Source organism: Rhynchophorus ferrugineus, unplaced genomic scaffold (assembly GCF_030347505.1).
Source record: "Rhynchophorus ferrugineus isolate W39M unplaced genomic scaffold, kcgeb_rfMv2 rfM7, whole genome shotgun sequence".
Lineage (NCBI taxonomy): Eukaryota > Metazoa > Arthropoda > Insecta > Coleoptera > Curculionidae > Rhynchophorus > Rhynchophorus ferrugineus.
This window is the reverse complement of record NW_027472586.1, coordinates 35,246,881-35,268,044: the sequence shown is the minus strand read 5'-3', so window position 1 is coordinate 35,268,044 and position 21,164 is coordinate 35,246,881. Positions and strand designations below refer to the sequence as shown.

The 21,164-nt window shown below is 33.5% G+C and overlaps 1 protein-coding gene across 1 annotated transcript in view; it reads left to right on the top strand.

Moving 5' to 3' along the window:
* The window catches only part of LOC143200288 (guanylate cyclase 32E), a 123,501-nt gene extending 102,699 nt beyond the window's left edge, over nt 1–20,802 (top strand). Inside the window, exons 14-24 of the mRNA XM_076410713.1 lie at nt 3,929–4,000; nt 4,058–4,235; nt 4,300–4,513; nt 11,607–11,741; nt 11,835–11,947; nt 14,876–15,027; nt 15,982–16,080; nt 16,775–16,919; nt 16,982–17,080; nt 17,135–17,362; nt 20,144–20,802. Coding sequence (XP_076266828.1) covers nt 3,929–4,000; nt 4,058–4,235; nt 4,300–4,513; nt 11,607–11,741; nt 11,835–11,947; nt 14,876–15,027; nt 15,982–16,080; nt 16,775–16,919; nt 16,982–17,080; nt 17,135–17,362; nt 20,144–20,667 — 1,959 coding nt within the window. The 3' untranslated portion in view covers nt 20,668–20,802. The remainder of the gene's footprint in view (nt 1–3,928; nt 4,001–4,057; nt 4,236–4,299; nt 4,514–11,606; nt 11,742–11,834; nt 11,948–14,875; nt 15,028–15,981; nt 16,081–16,774; nt 16,920–16,981; nt 17,081–17,134; nt 17,363–20,143) is intronic.
* Nucleotides 20,803–21,164: the final 362 nt, after the last annotated feature.

The window sequence follows — 21,164 nt, the reverse complement described above, 5'->3', positions numbered from 1 at the left end:
CGAAAAAGATGTCGATTTGTAAGACCGAGTTAATAAGTACGAGAGCGACTCATGCTTACTATAATTAACTACCTTGTCTTTTTACAATCATATTATGAAACATTGAAGGCGACCGAACATATATGATGTTGTAATGAAGTTTTAATCACCAGAGGGCACGCCAAGCATCAACATTTAAAGATGGAAATAAAGAAAAAAAATTAACAATTTTTTAAATACTAATTTTTACATTAGATATGCTTAGTACAATGTTAATTTACAATTACTTTATTATAACTATTCTATTGTACTTGCATTAATACACAAGCAAGGCGAGTGTGGGATTTATACGTCAATATGTTTTACCCAAATTAAAATAAAACTATTCCACTCTAAGCTAAATTAGAATAACCTTACACATAATGAAGAACTCTATATACACGCCTCCTCTATGTATACTCTAGATAGCGAAGGCTAAACCTTTTTTATTTGTTCTGGCCTAAAAACCAAGCGGTGGAATGCATGACGCATACCTGGTCGCGGACACTTGTCCTGGAGTGACAAGTTGCACGGGTTATGTGGCTTATCAATACACTAAACCGAAACCGCCTCACAGTTGACCCCTGAGTATCGCGACTGCTACTGAATTAAATTTGGGGATATGGCACCCGCTGATCGGGCGGCCGTTATTGGGCACGAGGGCCCGGCGATTCTATTGATTCGCGAACTTGAGTTAATACACGACTGGATACTGTCGTATGGGGGCAAAAGTTATGACTGTAGCGACGGATGAGGTCGTTTCAGCCTAGAAAACGGGGGACGCGGTGCCAAGCTCCCAGCATGTCAACCAGCTCGCGAACAAGCGCGTTTTCAGAACTTGAGCTGAGTTGTTGTTTGTGGAATGATTGAGATATGAAGTGCTTGATTTCTGGAGTGTCAGTTTCCCTATGAATTTGATTATTTCTGACAAACCATGGAGCGTTTAATATTCTCCTGAGGAGATTATTTTGGAAAACTTGAAGCCGTTTGACCTGGTTGGGTGTAACGAACTTGAAGTAGACATTAGATCCGTAGAGGAGTACGGACCGAATTAACATCTTGTAAAATAAGCATTTGATGGAGATGGGAAGTCTGCTAGAAGGGCAGATCAGAGAACATAGCAGGTTTGCTATCCCCGAACCTTTTTGGATTGCTTTCTGGATTTGGGAATGCCAACCGAACCGCCCGTCGAAGTGAAGACCTAGGTACGTGACGTTATCCAGCCATGGCGAAACCTTGGATTACTTCGTGTATCCACTTGATTTCGAGGTCATCGTACAGTTCTTCATTGGTTGCGTAGAAAAGTGATCCGAAGACACAACTCTGTGGAACTCGAAGGTGTTACGCGGCAGCAATTTTCTTATTTTACATATTAATCCCAGATACCATGCCCGACCCAAAGTTTGTGAGACGGAAAATTGCAGAGTAGTATTTTTTTCTCTTCGAATTCCTTTTCAGCAACCGCTGTTACTCTGTTCACTTGGTCGATTGTCGAGTGGTGATTTCGATAACCAAACTGGAAATCTGGTATTTCTATAAATAGTTTAAAACGTTTTAACAGAATTTTGTCAACTAATTCTGATATCGCAGATAGCAGCGAAATTGGTCTGTAAAATCCAACTTGTTCTGTCGGTTTGTCGGGTTTTTTAAGCATAATTATTCCAGCAACATTAAGATATTCCGGAACATGTTTCAGTCTCAAACAGGCATTAAATATATACGTCAACATGATTATTACTTTTCATGGCAGCTCTTTTAATAACCTATAACTTTTCTTAAGATTGCGGTTGTATCATTGATATCAATTTCTGTAGTAACTTTTATTGGTGAAATCAGAGTTGCAGCTATATCGGGCTGATAAACAGCATTTATATATATTGTAGATTCTATATCATTCGGTTGGAATATGCTAGCTAAATGTTTTGCGAATAATTCAGCTTTTTCATCTATTATCAATCGCTCGGTGACCTTTATATTACCTATATCCATCTTACAAATTTTTTGAGAATTTAACAAGACGCTCTTCATACATTGTCGTTGAAATAAACCTAATGACGTGTTCATCGGCAGGTACTTTGGCAGATCTAATGAAGATAATGTATATGAAGATATTATGGCTGTCAGATGACATACCATCTAATGATATTTGAACATTTTGCCTAAATCGTTATTCTGATGAAAGAGACTTTCTAGCTATTGAAAAATAATTCGGTCGATTGTTGGATTGTGTCCTTGTATCTGATTGTTTATGGTAAAATACCAATTACTTAGAAATTTGAATGTTCTCAAAATATTTATGGTCTGTTCTATACAATATGTGTTATATGTTGCACCAAATGGCATCATATGGAAACGAAGGAGTGGTTAGAGTAATTTTCTATCCCAGAAGTTAAGAAACATAATGGATCTGGTGAGGGATCCAAGTGTGGAAATTTTACTTTTACACCTGTACAGTAAAAGCCAGCAGATTGACCTCTGTATTTTAATGCCTTACAATATTGAAAAACGATTGCCATTTTCCCCAATTGTAACTGATTTGTTGGCACTGTAACCTATTTCTGGATCATAGCGGCTATAATGGTTAATGCTGCTTGTGTCTGGATCATAGGAGTATTACGCACAAGGATTTAAATTTGCAACGTTGCCAGTTGTTGTAAATTATAGGTATATGTGAAGAACATAATGTAAATAGAATAATCATCTTGAATTCATAGATTAACCTTATATTTCTGTTAAGACTCCAGTTAAAATGTGTTGGTCATGTCATCTCCTATATTATAAAAAATCTAAGATGAAGAATCGCTGATAAACTTACTTGCTTTTAAAATAATTTTCTAAGTAAAAATAGAGAAAATAAAACAATATATAATTGTTTATCAATATATCAACATTATAATAACAAACCAAAATTATTTTTCTTGTAAATTTCTTGTATATATCCTAATTCAAAAATTAACTAAATCTCACTTGAAACTCAAGTTCAAATTTAACTAACTATTATTTTAAGTTCATATATTATGATAATGTTATTTAACCTTTTATAATCCATACCATATTAACCAATACATATATACGATAATTAATTTTGTAAGGTAACAAATGTAATTTATTTATTAATATATAAAAACACAAGCATCCATTTACCTTTAAAATTACTCGATAATATATCTTGCACAGCACTAAAAGATATCTTCATTCCTTCCTCATCGGATCAGTTCGATATTGTAAAAACCTCATGGAAGCTCCGTCATCAATTCATTCAATAAAAGAAAGAATGAAAACTATTGAAATCAATGTGTATTAAGACAGTGTGTAGAATATACACATATACAACTATGGCTACATTTCATATTGTTCTTCATTAATTATGATTAACATAAAATATTCTACACTAAGATTGGGGCTTATGTAACAACACACCTCATTTTTAACGGACTTCGAAAAAGGGAAGATTCTGTCAATTTTGGAGCAATTTTCAAATTTATTATTTTTTTCGATATAGTGTACTTTGACTTAGTCCTTGGTCCCAAGTCAGAATCTGATACACATAAGTAAATGTAGACTTTAAAGTTACTTAGGTAAGCTGATGATGAAAGCAAAAACCGGGCCGCTATACCCTTCAGCGGTTTTTGAGGAGTTTTTAGTACGGGTTTGCTTACCAAAGTCGTTCAGTGTAAAAGCCGACAGCTGTCAAATTTATATACGCATCTTTTGAGGGTTAGAGCTAACTAAAAAACATATGAATTTAAATCTAGTAGCGCCATCTATGTGTCCGGCCTGAAACTATATTATCCGGCCTAAACCAGACAACCATATTAGATTAATATCACACGCAAAAATCAAGTGTTAGACCTTAAACTTTCCGTGTGTTAGAATACTGTTGATGAACTAATTACTATATTATATAAAGGATATACTAGAAAACGAGGACGTCAAACTGGACAACATGTTCATAGCATCTCTAGTAGGTGATATATTGAGAGTAAGTATGAAAACACTAATGTTTCATACTCAACATTATATCAAACACGATATCCAGGGCATGATCTACCTTCATGACTCTCCCATAAGATTCCACGGTGCACTGCAGACCTCCAACTGCCTGGTGGATTCCAGATGGGTGGTGAAACTAAGCGATTTCGGACTCAGAGAGTTTAAGAAAGGCTCAGACGACTATACCATGAAGGATCCCTCCAAAGTGAAAGATCAATGCTGGAGTAAGTTATGTCCTGTAACTTTTATATCCACAGGGAGAAATATAATTCATTTGTGTTATTTTAGATCTACTCTATAGAGCTCCGGAGTTACTACGACAGCACGAGACGTTTTTAAATAAGGATCGCTCCAATGGGACGCAGAAAGGAGACGTGTACTCGTTCGGGATTATACTTTTTGAGCTCCACACGAGGAAAGGACCATTTGGCGAGGGGCCTTTGTCGTCCATTGAGATTCTGAACAAGGTCATCCATTGTTCGAATCCTTTAGCTCCGTTTCGGTAAGTCTAACCATTTTAACTTTTGCTGTTTTTAACAAAGCTGAACTATTCAACATTTTTACTACATAAAGCGAGAGAGGGTTTAGTTGTATAATCTATTAAGTTGTATAATGAAACAATAAATTATATATATATGTTTAAACTAATTTAACAAATAATTAATAAAGAAATAAGAAATAAATTAAGAAATAATTAATCTTTAGTAGACTTTTATTGAACTATTGAATTTTTGACATGACATAGTTAAAAGTTTTAGATTAAATTTTCATTATTTGTTAATAAGTTGTTTACTATGGTGTCAAAGTCTATACTATTCAATTCCACATTTTCTGGTACGTTAATTATTGCTCGGTTCTTCAGATTAGAGAGATTATGTTGAGAAATATTATCCTTATATTTTATACTAAATATTTCTATTAGATTTTTAGGTTTAGAACACTGTCATATCGGTTCACAAATTTTTTCAGTGATTTAAATGACAAGATATAATAATTATCGAACAAAATTCAACTGAACGACTGATATCACCCACCACTTTCTAAAATTTTCAACAAACGATTTTATACAACTGAATGTACGAATAATTATATTACATTATATTACAATTATATACCTTACGCATTTTAAAATATGCAGGATACAACTAGATATTTTATTTTATTTCGTTGTTATCATACTATAATTTCACTGTCATTGTCACTTCACATCAATTGTCGCGCAAATTATATATACATATAAACAAATGTTACATTTTGGTAAACTGCATTTGTGAATATACTCGACGTCATCTATGACGTGCATTGGTTTTTACACGGATTATATGTCTCTCATAGCTTAAAGGCTTAACAGTTTTAACAATCAGCTACCCTTCTCTTCTTGTCTCTTGTCTTGTTCTTCGCAAATTGCAATTAAGCCTAAGAAACGCTTAGAAGTCAAACAAACTAATTTCTCCGGAAAATACCGAAGAGCTGCCGTTACTATATGGGATGATTCATTGTCAGTTAAATAACATTATTCTTCTTCAAATATAGGGAGGAATTTCATCGGAGCCCCATAGGTTTCTGCGAGGAGCTTGACTTTTTCTTGGTCAGTGACTGCGAAATTTCCTGTAAAAGGTGACTTCAGGGGGGGAGGCGGTATCAGCATATATAGCAGTTAGTATTATTGTTAGAGAAAATTTGCAAGGTAGATGCTGGTGACTCGAAATTCACCAGGTTATCTAGTTGCTAATAACAGGTCAATTTAAAAGTCCCCGGTCTGACACATAGATGGCGCTACTAGACTTAAATTCATATATTTTTCAGTTAGCCCTAACACTCAAAAGATGTGTGTATGAATTTGACAGCCGTCGGATCATTAATTTGTGAATTATAGCATTTTGAGTGACACAAATTTTGTTATTGTGAAAAAAATTGATAAGAAGGAATCTCGTGTTGATAAAATATTGCTTTGAAAAAATACAGTTGATGCAAAAACTTGGCTTGATGCCGTGTTTCCGGACACGGAACATACAGTTTTTTAAGATGATCAAGCGTAATAAACCCGAGTTTTTGCGCCGATGTGTAACAATGGATGAAACATGGCTCCATCATTTCACTCCGATGAACCCGCTCCAAAGCGTGGGAAAACGCAACAGTCGGCTAGCAAGATTATGGTGTCTGTATTTTGGGATGCGCATGAAATAATTTTTATTGACTACCTTTAAAAGGAAGGACCATCAACAGCGACTATTACATAGCGTTATTGGACCGTTTGAAGGACGAAATCGCCGAAAAACGGCCGCATTTGACGAAAAAGAAAGTGCTGCTTCACCAGACAATAGACCGTCTTACAAGTCAGTGGAAACGATGGCAAAATCCATGAATTGGGCTTCGATTTACTTCCTCATCCACTGTATTCTCCAGATCTGGCCTCCAGCGACTATTTCCTGTTCTCAGATCTCAAAAGAATACTCGCTGGAAAGAAAGTTTCGTCGAATGAAGAGGTGGTCGTCGAAACTAAGGCCTATTTTGAAGCAAAGGACAAATCGTACTACAAAAATGGCATCGAAAAGTTGAAGGGTCGCTATAATCAGTGTATAAACTTGAAGGGAATATATATACATACATTCTTTTTCTCCAAACGCGGCCGTTATCGGCGATTTCGTCGTTCAGACGGTCCAAAAACGCTATGTAATAGTCGCTGTTGATGGTCCTTTCTTTTTCAAGTAAATAGAGTAAATGAAAATTATTCAATACGCATCCAAAAATACAGACGCCATAACCTTGCCAGCCGACTGTTGCCTTTTCCCACGCTTTGGAGTCATGTTTCATCCATTGTCATATATCGATGCAAAAACTCCGATTCATTAGGCTTGATCATCTTCAATCACTGCTCCGAATCATCAACACGTCGCTGTTTTTGGTCAAAAGTGATCTCGCGCGGCACTCACTTTTCACAGAGCTTTTTCATACTCATATATTCGTGAATGATATGAGGTAAACGTTCAGTTGATATCTTTAGAGTGTCTGCTATTTCATTCAATTTCAATTTGCGGTCATTCAAAATAACTTTGTGGATATATATATATATATATATATATATATATATATATATATATATACTCCATAATTATTAAATACTATAAAATATATCATTATTACTAATATTATACTAATTTTACATCATAGCATTTCTATAAAGTGTGTTGGCGCGATTAACCCGCGATTTCAGTTCACCAAATAGTAAACCAATAACTTAACCACCAAATAAAAAAAATTTGTTTTGAACTGTTTATGGACTTTATTCACTTATTTTAATTTGTACATACTACATATGTTACCTTAAAGTTTACATTCATTCTTCTTATTTTCTTACAATTCTTAATTTTTTCCGCTTATATTCTAACTTAAACTAACTTTTCATAAATGTCAAACATTACAACCAATTACGTCGAGGACACCCGAACTATCTTAACCACCGAAGAAAGAAATATTGCCCATCGACATGTAATTCATATATAATTAAAAGCGTCTTTACATATACAGACGCAACAAAGTGATGCCTTCCAAAATACTATTATTTATTACTATATTAATTATTACTATATATATGCCACTTGAAAGTCGTCAAAGGAATAGTGATAATTACCCTTCCTTCCCAGCCCGCCTAGCACTAGTAACACTAATATATTCTAATAATGTTACCGTTTTTAATACCTACTATTCTCTTTGGTCTCGAAAATGCCCAATAAAGTTTATATACGTTACGTCTAAAATTATTAAAACCTCTATCCGTTTGTTTACCTTATATATAAGCTTTCATATATTGAAATATTAATACCGCATAATTCAATTTAAAATTCCCCCCAGAAATCCCATACAAAACGGATTATAAGAAGCCAATTGCAAAAAAAAACTGTTTTTTATTATACCCTCCTTCATTTTTCGAAGATGTTTCCATAATCGCTCGATCCCGAGATATGACTTGAACTGTATTATATTGAAATTACAAAGTACAGAGTACACAAACATTCAAGGTCACGAATATTAAAAAAGAATTAATGTACACAAAGTATGTATTATATTAGGCATTGGATTTCAGAAGTTCATTGTTTTCCCCAACAAAATATATTCTCCTTTGTCTTTGGACGAAGTACGTACAGAATTGAATCTAATTTGCAAAATAAAAATAAAAATTGAATAGATACGCACCTGAATGGAACTTCCCCATATTCCCTTCACTTTACAAAATTTACAAACCAATGATGTGAACAGTACAAGAACAAATAAAAAAGAGACATCTTAACATTACTTACAAAACAAAAACTTAAGCTAGCTTAATATAAAATTATATAATATATAGCCCGTTCAATAAAACAGTGAACTCACGTAATAAGTGTAATTTATGATATCAAAACGTTGCGATGCGATCACTGACTGGTCAGATTTTAAATTTATCTAATCAAGAAAAGCGCCATAACTCTGGTTAATTAATTTTAATTATTATTATTAATGTTTTGAAAAATTTTGCAAACATTTGATAATTAAGCGAATTTTATACGCTGATTCGGTAACAACTTCAGACAAATTTGACAGCATTATATTTCGTTTTAAGTAAAATAGAATGAGATAAAAATTAAAAAAAAACAAGATTTTAAAAAGAATTTATAAACTGTGATTGCTAATAAATTAGGCACATTTAGATAACAGGTCAACTGAAAAATTGAAAGTTAAATCCATATATTTTTTTAGTTAGCCCTAACCCTCAAAAGATGCGTGTATAAATTTGACAGCTGTCGGATCATTAGTTTGTGATTTATAGCATTTTAAGTAAAGCAACTTTTGTTATTGTGAAAAAATGAATAAAAATGAATTTCGCGTGTTGATAAATTATTGCTTGTTGATTTGATTGCATCAAGGATTGGTATGCTAAGTTTAGACATGGTAAAATGAGCACCAAAGACGGTGAACGCAGTGGACGCCCAAAAGAGGTTGTTACCGACGAAAGCGTTAAAAAATCCACAAAATGATTTTGAATGACCCTAAATTGAAATTGAATGAAATAGCAGACATTCTAAAGATATCAACTGAACGTTTACCTCATATCATCCACGAATATTTGAGTATGAGAAAGCTCTGTGAAAAGTGAGTGCCGCGCGAGATCACTTTTGACCAAAAACAGCGACGTGTTGATGATTCGGAGCAGTGATTGAAGATGATCAAGCCTAATGAACCGGAGTTTTTGCATCGATATATGACAATGGATGAAACATGACTCCAAAGCGTAGGAAAAGGCAACAGTCGGCTGGCAAGGTTATGGCGTCTGTATTTTGGGATGCGCATTGAATAATTTTCATTTACTACATTTACTTGAAAAAGAAAGGACCATCAACAGTGACTATTACGTAGCGTTTTTGGACCATCTGAACGACGAAATCGCCGAAAACGGTCGCATTTGAAGAAAAAGAAAGTGTAGGTTCATCAAAACAATGCACTCAGTAAAAACAATTCAGTAAAAACGGTGGCAAAAATCCATGAATTCGGCTTCGAATTGCTTCCTCATCCACCGTATCTTCCAGATCTGGCCCCCAGCGACTATTTCCTGTTCTTATATTTCAAAAGAATGCTCGCTGGGAAGAAATTTTCGTCGAATGAAGAGGTGATCGACGAAACTGAGGCCTATTTTGAAGCAAAGGACAAATCGTACTACAAGATGGTATCGAAAAGTCGTCATAATCCATGTATCATCCTTTAAGGAAATTATGTTGCATAAGAAACTAATTTTGCCAAGCAATATGTTTTACTATGGTAGGCCGGAGACTTTTCAATTAACTTTTTATTAGTTTAGATGCCTTAAAATACATAAAATAGTTCTTGATATATGACAAAAAAACTGACAAAACTTATTGAAGAGCGTTTTATATATACTCATTATGGGCTATATTTCGGATAATGACCCCATCAAAAACACCTAATTTAAATTTGTTTTCATGCCATCACGAAATATTAACCTAAGATCGTTCACAATTTAATAATATAAAGTCAAGCCAAAAGTCCGTTAATTGCAAATATAAAAGGAATTTTTGTTGGTCGTAGGTCACGTTATTCGAAGAGTTCTAAGGGTCGCAATGCCAACGACTGACTTCAGTTGGTTTTGTCCCTTGTTCTGTGGCCTGTTTTCGTTCATTCCCTAGATATACCCCGGTTTCTATAGGAAAGAGAAAATAATTATTTTAAAATATTTTAAAAAGATTTATTTGTTTTTTAAACCAATTTGGACTAAAAGTTTTAAAATATTAAAGGATTATACTATAGCCTGTTCAACAGAACAATAAACCACGTCATCCAGAAGTGTGACGTTAAAACGTCGCAATATTGCCACATAAACTTTTTGTTTAAATTCATTTTGACTTTGGCATTTAACAAAATGATAATCTAATAAAATAAACAAACAAATATAATGTAATCAAACATAATTTATTTTAACATTGTAGTACATATAATACGATGGATATTATTGACTTAAACTAGAAATAATTATTCATTCACAATAGTTTGTAGATTAAGGTTGTGGTGCTTTATTATATTTACATTTACTCTTCTCCACACCACCCATGAAGTAGAGTTCTAGGCTTCTTTTTTATGTAGTCTTATCTCTTGAAGGCTTGATTCAATAATTTAACAATTATATATCCAAGTAATATATTTTACTTTATATAAGCATTTTTGCATTTTTACGTTAGGTCTTGTTTCCTTCGCTTTATTTTGATATGATTATTTGTCTCCTTAGATTCTTCTGTGCGTACATCTTTATTGATAAAATTAGGTTTAATAACAAAATTCTGCCTAATATGTTTGCCATCTGCAAAACAGTTAATATTCCCTTCTTCATACATTATAACCAAATATTCATGTATATTCTGAACATATTCACACTTGCTATTGCTGCGCAATTAAACTTATTTATATTTATGAAAATAGTTTAAACTTAAGTTTACGAAAATTGAAATATTGTATTTTATAATATTTGTGACATGGGAAAAGAATTATGACTTGAAACCCCTCTTCATTCGCATTATATCAAATGTCTAAGCCAACCAAGAAAGGCAACGAGTAAACAGAACACACGTGTCCAAAAAAAGGATGTTCTATCGGCTTGTTGTCGAGTGTTTCGGATAATGGGAGTAGTAAATACCTAAACTAGACCAAGCGTATCAACGTGTCAGGAGTTAGACCTGGTAGAGCAATCCTTATGGCGTCTATAAACATAAACATCAAGAAAGCCCAGATCCTGAAATTTTCTTAAGAGTCCGAAATGTACTTGTTCTATCTCCATGAGAACTTCCTAGATGGAAGAGTACTAACTTTTTAGAATGATCATAAGAAGTTTTCCAAAGTTTTTTTTATTGTTTAACAAAGATTATTTTATGAAGCCTTAAAAACGTAGATAACTTTTTCATAAATTTATTGTATTTAATAATAACATTAAATTTTACTTATATATTGCCTCCATATGACTGACATTAACAAGCGAGCCAAATTATTTCGGAAAATACAATCGCAAAATCTGTTTTCCCATATCCGAAAATACACTCCTACCGTATTTGTTCTAGACCGCCCATAGATCTGTTGGAAAACGGTTACGATTTCGTCAAAGAGTGTCTGCGAGAGTGTTTGTCCGAGTGTCCCGAAGACAGGCCCGACTTCAAAAGCATCCGGACCAAATTGAGACCGTTGCGAAAGGGCATGTGAGTAAACAAACACGTGAAGATTACGGGGACGGTCGCGCTGATTGTTCGATCACTCGTTTTTAATCCGTTTCAAACTTATTTCTATTTAAGGAAACCAAATATTTTCGACAACATGATGGCCATGATGGAGAAATACGCCAATAATTTGGAGGTGCTGGTCGATGAGAGGACCGATCAATTACAGGAGGAGAAAAAAAAGACAGGTTAGTTGTGGTTTTACTTTATTATTTGTCACATAGTAACATATTCATTTATTAGACGTCTTGATTAGAAATAACATTGCTGAATATAGGAAGTATCAATGATAACAATCTAACCTAACTATTAATTTTTCAACTTATTTATTACATTGTTACTAGTTGTTGCTGCTAACCTACAATTTGTACTTTAGATTAACTTAAATTAAAGTAGATATCTAAGAGGACTGGTAGACCCTTTCCTAGTCTTTAATATAGTACTTTGATATAGTCTTTGATTTGTAATAATGTTTATGTAACAGGTGGCAAAAGTTCCGATACCATTCTGATTACGCGCCATCTTGATAATGTGACGTTCAGCTCAGTTTCGTTTTAACCATTATGTTGTGTAGACATCCATATTTTATTATGGGTAAATATACGCCACAAGAAGTGACAATATTTATTGAAATTAATCGTTCCATTATGGCTAATCGTCCAGTGCCTCACAAAACCACAATTTATCATTTACATACGAATTTTCGACAGTACGGTACGACAGCAGACAGGCCTCGTCCTGGAAGAAGACAACGGACCTTTCGTAACACTGAAAATTTGGCACTGGTGCGCGATATTGTTACAGAGTCTCCAGAAACATCAATTCGGACACGTGAATCCCAGCTACACATTTCTGCACGCAGATTAAGGTGAATTAGTCCAAAAATGTCTACCGAGTGATCCCGATCAACGGGTCAAGTACAGTAATGCAATCCTAATGATATCTGGTGAAATTGAAGATTTTTCGTCAAAATTGATAATCAGCGATGAAGCCCATTTTCTTCTCAGTGGCCTCGCCAATATTCAGAACAGTCGGTTTTTGGAAACACGAAATCCTCAACTAATTCATAAAACATCATTGGATCCACTAAAACAACTTTATGGTGTGGTGTTCATGTGGGAATCATGATTGATCCTCATTTTTTTGGTTACTGTTACTGCTGAACGGTACCAAGACATGAATTGAAATTTTCTTGTATCCGAAATGGAAGACCAAGGACTAGGGACATGTGCTTTAAGCAAGATGGGGCCACAGCACACACAGCTCGTTCAACAATTCAATTATTGTGGCGATTTAGCATGGCCAGCCAGATCTCCGGATTTAACAGCACCAGACTTTTTGTTATAGGGTTTTTGTTAATCAAAAGTTTATGTGATTAAGACCCAAACTATTCAACATCTTAAAGACAATATTCGTCACGAAATTGAAGAAATTCAACCTTAAATATTGCAGGATATCATGAAAAATTTCTTAAAAAAGACCATCACCATTTAGCTGATTTTTTTCTTTGAGCAAAGTTATAGGAAATCAGAATACTAAAGGGAATTTTGCCTCAATTATATTAACACTATTGTCTGAGTATGAGTCTTTGTCCTATCCTGGTGTTATAAAGAATTCTTTTACTTTATAGTGTATTACTTTATATCACTTGAGAATGGAGGTCTGTCCTCATGTCTCCTTATAATTCTCTTGATATCCTGATTGACAATCGTTATTTGAATATCTCGATGTAACTAATCACTCCTGTAGTATGTTATCTCGTTGCGTCTACAATACTTCTCAGGACCGTGTTCTGAAAAACTTGTATTTATGTTAGTTTTCCCGAAACATCCCTATAATTGTAATCCGTATATCCATATAGGTATCAATATTTGCTTATACAATAACAATCACTACATAGTATAAAACAAAGTCGCCTTTTCTGTCCCTATATCCCTATGTGCGCTTAAATCTTTAAAACTACGCAACGGTTTTTGATGCGGTTTTTTTTCAATAGATAGAGTGATTCAAGAGGAAGGTTTGTATGTATAATACATGCATAATATACTAAGGCAACATTGCTAATTTTAGAGGTTTCTAACGTGATGTCGTAAATTAACCTATTTTTTAGGCTTATTTAGCAATTAGCAAAAACGCTGCCTAACCCTACGAGTTAGATCAAATTAATGTACTACAGTATTGTACACCATAAAAAGGTCTACAAAAAAGTCCGCGATGGTATATGTTTATCTTTTAGGGATAACCCACATTAACCATTTTTATTGTTTACTTTTTACGTGAGAAAATGGCTTATTTACGAAGCTATTTTAAGCAATACGGCATTAATCCTTATCGAATTAAGTACCTTAAACACAGTGTGCAATTAATATAGATCAATATGGTTCCTTGCAGCATGTAAATTAAACAAATATTTTCGGATATATTACAAATTTAAAATTTGCGTTTAAAAATGTGTAATGTAATAAAAATTGTATGAATTTAGATATTCCAAAGATAGCAGGAAATCTTCATAGTAAGTATAGGGGAAGAGGAATTGTTTTACTCCAAATTTAATGCGTGCAGGCCAAGGGCAGTAATGAATGAACCAAAAATACTGGATCGATTTTAATCATGTTTTCATTGAGTGACATAGGCATATATATTTTATGCCCGTGCAAAGTCGGAGCGGGCCGCTATGTTTTTATATACAACGCTCATATTTTTTCTGTAGTGTATTTAATTTAGTATCAGTAGTTTATTAGTATCATCATTAGTATCGTTAGTTTATTATATATAATAATATATAATTGCGATTTTCTTCCAATTAGCCAGTATATCTTCCTATATTTCAATTCCAGTTCTTTTCTTTTCTTCTTTATATGTTCCTTCCAGCGAAGTTTTGCATCAAGGTTCATTCGAGATACTTAGTGTTGTTCTTATATGGAATGATATTATTTCAAAATGATATTTTCGTTAAGTTGGTTAGGTTGCTTAACAGGTGTTTCCTTTGATACATGTATATATTTATGAATAAGTACCTAATGGCACTGTTCTTTACATATCACTATTCTATAATACGTCAACTTCTATTTTAATCAAAACCTTAATAATCATTATCTTATTAATTAATGTTTTAGAGGCTCTGCTGTACGAGATGCTACCCAAACCTGTGGCAGACCAATTAAAGAGAGGTAACAAGGTGGAAGCTGAAGGTTTCGACTGTGTAACGATATACTTCAGTGATATTGTTGGATTTACTGCCATGTCAGCAGAAAGCACGCCCTTACAGGTGATATATTTATCAGTAAAACCAGAAAATATTTTTATCAGTGTTATTACCCCATGCAATTTTAATTATAAGATATTTAATAATTAATTTGCATTACCTTTTCAGAATAACTTGTCAATTTCCTACAATTATTTGTCTTTGTATTTATTCATTTTGGAAACCAATTGTCTGGTTTAGTTTCAAAGTTTTAAAAATGATTGATGTTAGTAAATTCTTTCTATTTTTGAGTTCTAAAATAAATAATATAACGAAAACACAACCGAAAATTTCTCTGTACAGTAACTATTTCGCGATTTTTTTGCCTATTCGGTAAACTGGACATTTTGCTGTTGCGTATTATAACCAGTAATTTATCAAAATGATCAATACATGGATAAATGGAAGAGAAAAACTCACGATTCAGTATTACCACTATAAGAACGGACCATTAACACAGCAATTCATGGCTAGTAAAGAAAACACAGGCTAAAATGTATTCTCTGTAATTTTTCACCGTAAATTGAGTGGTTTGAATAAAGAACTATTACTCAAATGTTCAGTAAGAGTGCATTACAGACTCAGAAGTTATACAAATTCCAATATAACTGCTGGTTTGAAACACTTATCATGGATAAAGTCGAACCAAACATTATTTTGTATTCGAAAATATCAAAAACATGTTTAAAAAAGATGAATATTTGTTGAATATTATCTTAGAGTTAGAGAAGAGTTCTGGAGGATATCAGCAATTTCAGTAGATACAGTGGCTTCTTATTTCCTCATCGATGCAATTTCTAATCGATGCAGCATGACTTAGCTGACACAAAAAAAGGCTGAATAGTAGAAAAAAGTTAAAAGGGAAATGATGAAAAATATTTTGATTAACATATTGTATCAATTTTTCACAATAATTACTTTTTTAAAGTGAACTAGCTAATTGCTCAAATAATTTAAACATAAAACTTACTTTTTTAGGTGGTGAATTTTTTAAATGATCTCTACACGTGCTTTGACTCAATTATAGAACATTATGACGTGTACAAGGTTGAAACCATCGGAGACGCCTACATGGTGGTAAGAAAATTCTGATACTAAGTTGTTAGGATATTATTGACAAAATTATAGCATCCAGAAATGTAGTTTTAATTAAAAACTTATTTAGCTTAAGCTTACTTTAACTAAAATTTATAAATATTTTTCGTCAAACTTTTTCTACTAACTAATACTAATTATTTATTTTTGATCACTTCATTTAGTATTTTAACCTCATTTTGTATTTAGTAATAGTGGAACTTGCAACTAATATCAAAATCCTCATATCAAACTCCTAAAACTTTTGAACTAACAATTTTTTATTTCAAAAGGCATAATAGTAGTACCAAGAATACCATAAATAAACTGCTGTGCTTTAAAATTAATTTATTTCTTAGAATTCGTACATTGATAAAAGTACAACAGAACAATAGTATGTATTAATTTTATAAATTAAAATCATTAGTACTAAGCATATCTAGTGTAAGATGTAATTAAAAAATATATTAGTTACCATTGAGAACTATGCTATTTTGATGTAACTCGCATAGGTTTGTTCTTAAATGTTAAAAAACTTTTATTCGACTTTTACAATATCGCAAAACTGAGACAATATATCTATTAAAAATTGAGTTTTAAGCTCAAAATAAAAATTAAGTCGCACATGTAAATAGTATATGGGTATATATGATAAATATTGTGAGAATTCAGATTGAAGATATTAAATTTCTCTTAGGTCAGTGGTCTTCCAATCAAAAATGATTATCAACATGCTGCGGAAATAGCATCTATGTCTCTCCATTTGCTGAACGAAGTCCAGAATTTCACCATCAAACACAGACCGGGTCAGAAGTTGATGCTTCGAATTGGAATTCATTCTGGTAAGTCTAGTATCAAAATAACTCCATAAAACATTAATGAAAACACTAATTCTTTATTCTAGGGCCAGTGTGTGCGGGTGTGGTGGGTTTAAAGATGCCTAGGTACTGTTTATTTGGTGACACGGTCAACACAGCAAGCAGGATGGAGTCAACAGGACAACGTAATAGTTTTCCTATTCCCAACTAACAGCTATCAGCATTATTTCATGTTTTAGCTTTAAAAGTACACTGCAGCAAGACATGTAAAGACCTCCTATCAAAACTGGGAGGTTACCAGTTGATGGAGAGGGGTCTTGTGACGATGAAGGGTAAGGGTAATCAGCAGACTTATTGGTTACTTGGAGAGGATCAGCATTATAGAAAGATCAGGAAGGAAATGCGAGAAAGAAGACGTGCGGAGTTAAGTGGTCGTACCATACGTACTTCCCATCCAGATAGCAATGGTAATAATAGAGATAATTTTGCTTTCGCCATTTTATTTTCTATAAAACTTGATGATTTCATTTAAATTCTATATAATATTTGCCTTACTTGAAAATTATTGTATAAATCACAATTAATTGCTCAGTAAGTCTTCAGCCTGAGCCCTAGATGGCATCAATATTGAAGTACCTTTAAACATTTCAACTAGCTTATTATTACCTCAAAATAGATGCCTCTGATGCTACACTTATATATGTTTTATTATGTATAACACTATTATGTCTCTTTATTTAACAAAGTAATTATTAGTGAAAATTATAATATAACAAATAACAAAATTATCTATTTCATTTAAATTCTATATAATATTTGTCTTACTTGAAAATAGTATAAATTACAATTAATTACTCTGTAAGTCTTCAGCCTGAGCCCTAGATGGCATCAGTATTGAACGACCTTTAAACATTTCAACTAGCTTATTATTACCTTAAAATAGATGCCTCTGATACTACACTTATATATGTTTTATTATGTATAACGTATAACATTATTTTGTCTCTTTATTTGACAAAGTAATTATTAATGAAAATTATAAAAATTAATGAAAATTATAAAATAACAAATAACAAAATTATCTTTAAAGTAAAAAATAAAACCATAATTGTATAATAAAGTTTACAAAACTTACTGTGCGGACCCTATGCTATATGCAGTATATCTTCTCACCCATTTTTCTTCAAATAAGCTTGTTCTTCTTAAAGCACTCAAACAAATAACTTAAACAGAAACGATTTACAGTTTACAACACTTATTACGCGCCTACAGATATTTTGAATAGCTATATTCATTAGTGAAATGGTTTAATATCAGTAACCAACCTAATCTAAAACTGTAAAATGTTGAAGTTTTAATATTTCTCTAAAACAACCATTATTCAATGTATATAGACAGAAATCTAGAAACACAAAATAATTTTTGTTGTTGTTTGATTTTAAAATATCTGCAGCCAAAGTCAATCAAACATGTTTAGTTAAGCCATGGTGAGGCTGTTCTGGCATGTCTCAATTATGAGTAGAAAAAATTGCTTGAAAATCCTAAAAAGTTCCAAGATAATAAATTCCAAGATTTATTGGACAAATGCTCTCTCCAAGCCCTCAAAGAAAACAGACAGCTTATCAGTTGAGGACTTAACTGTTTCCAGGCGTTCGTATACAAAAGTGGGTTTGTTATGATAGTCCGTGGTACAATGAATAATATAGTACTCAAGTAAAAATCCTTAAATCTTACATGCATATGATAATATTAGCACGTTGTAGTGTATTACAAGAGTTTCCAAAGTAGGATGAAACTGTTACTGCAGATCTCTTTGAATAAATTGTACTATATATTGTTACAAAAAAAAATCAGTGAGCGACGGGCTTCGAGTTATCCTCCTGCATGACAAGATTTGACAACATGTGGCAAGAGTTTTGAAGGACAGACTGTTCAGTTCCAACAGGAATTTCGGTGGCATCCAACATAACAGGTCAATTGAAAAGTCCCCAGCCTACCATAATAAAACACCTTTTTTGCAAAATTAGTTTTTTTATTCAACATAATTCCCTTCAGGGGTGATGCACTGATTATAGCGATCCTCCAACTTTTCGATACAATTTTTGTAGTACGATTTGTTCTTTGCTTCAAAAAAGGCCTCAGTTTCGGCGATCACCTCTTCATTCGACATTGAAAATATCTTCCTAGCGATCATTCTTTTGAGATCTGGGAAAAGGATATAGTCGCTGCGGGCCAGGGCCATTTTATGTCAAGCTTTCGTCGGTAACAACCTCTTTTGGGCGTCCACTGCGTTCACCGTCTTCGGTGCTCATTTCCCCACGTCTAAACTTAGCATACCAATCCTTGATGAAACCAAGTTTTTACTTCAACTCTATTTTGTCCCTTTGTAAAAAGCTAAAAATTTTTAACACGCAAAATTCATTTTTATCCATGTTTTTCACAATAACAAAAATTGCTTCACTCAAGATGCTAGAATTCGCAAACTAACGATCCGACAGCTGTCAAGTTTATACACGAATCTTTTTGAGGGCTAGGACTAACTGTAAAAACATATGGATTTAATTCTAGTAGCACCATCTATGTGTCAGCCCAGGTACATTTAAGTTGACCTGTTACCCACCAGACATAGAGCCTTCTGATCACAACATTTCAGATCGATGTAATACGTTTTCCAAATTCTGAAGAGATACAAATATAAATCGGAGATTGAATCACTACTAAACCAAAAGTGTTATTTCGACACGGTATGACCATGACGCCATAGAAATAGAAGAAAGTTTTAGAAAATGATGAGAAATATTCTGATTTATACCAATTTTTATCATTTTTTTAAAGTAAACATAATGATCAGAATGCGTGAAAAAATCTAATACACATTTTAAGTAAGTTGTTGATAAACAACATCAATGTTCACACAGTAAAGTTATGAATTGAAAGTTTAGCTACTTAGAAAAAGGCATATGCAAACCTCTATATGAAAATTCTGGAACTATAGCATTCAATATTTCTAGATGAGTTTAATACTTAATATGTTTAAAACTGAAATATACCCAGTTAAATAAATACATATACACATAGGGTAGGGGGTAGGCATAAAATAAAATATGTTCTGCAAAATTATAAAATTAAAAAATCATTAAAAAATTATCATAGAATAAATGTTCTTTTAGATTGATTTTCCTTACATTATAAAATAATTATAAATGCACAGTAGCATCAATGTAAAGAATAATTTTTATGTAATATAGGTCATTATACCGTAACCCGAAGCTCGCTGAAGAACAAAAACGCCATCAAGAGCCCAATTCCCAGATGCTCATCATTAGAAAGCCCCAAGAAGCTCCGGTTCGCCAGTGTCGACCTGCAGGACTCCAAAACCGACAGTCGGTACTTGGAGGCAATCAGTGACAGCCCCCATAAGAAGGACCCCACGATGCACTGTTGCCAGGATACGTGGAGAACGTCCTCGACGTCGTGTCCCTGCATCGAGAACCTCGCCAATTCTGCTGTGGCCGTGGCGCAGATGGCGATGCTCTCTGATGACCAAAAACTGGCCAAACCGATCTGCTACAGCGTCCCCACCCTGTGCTGCCATTTGTCGGTTCCGCCCATGGCCCCCATGCATACCATCTCTGCCCCGACAAGTCCCCGACGCCAGGACATGACGCTGCTGTCGAAGTACTCCGGAGACAGCGAAGACGTGATGCCGTGGCCCGAATCCACGCCGCTGTTGAAGATCACCAAGCCTCAAGAGTCGGAAACTTGTGTCTGACTGACTATTCGACGCCAAAGTATTATATTATACCAAAACAGTATTTCCTTAAATAACAATACATCGTACGTTGACATCTAAAAATTCATTTACGCCCTGTATACTTGCGAAAACATACATAGTACTTACTGCGTATATTTATCTTAATTAAGTTCTTATGGTTTCCAGCTGGGTACCTTTCTTTGTTTACTGTTATTATTGTCTTTTCTTATTATCATTACTTCAAAGTAGTAACCACTTACTATTTCTACTGCACATCTCATTCTTAGATCCATTATTTCTCTGTCTCAAAATATAGATCTATAGAAATATAGATATATGATGATAAATATATTTTGATATAGCTACCCCATTTATCATCACTGTTAACCAGTTTTTTGAAGCCTGAAAAGGCAAGGTATCCTAGGAGACATATCTAACAGAGTATGAAATTAATGACACCTTATTCATAGTCAAATAATCTCTGATGATACTTGAGGGAACAGAAATTTATGTTT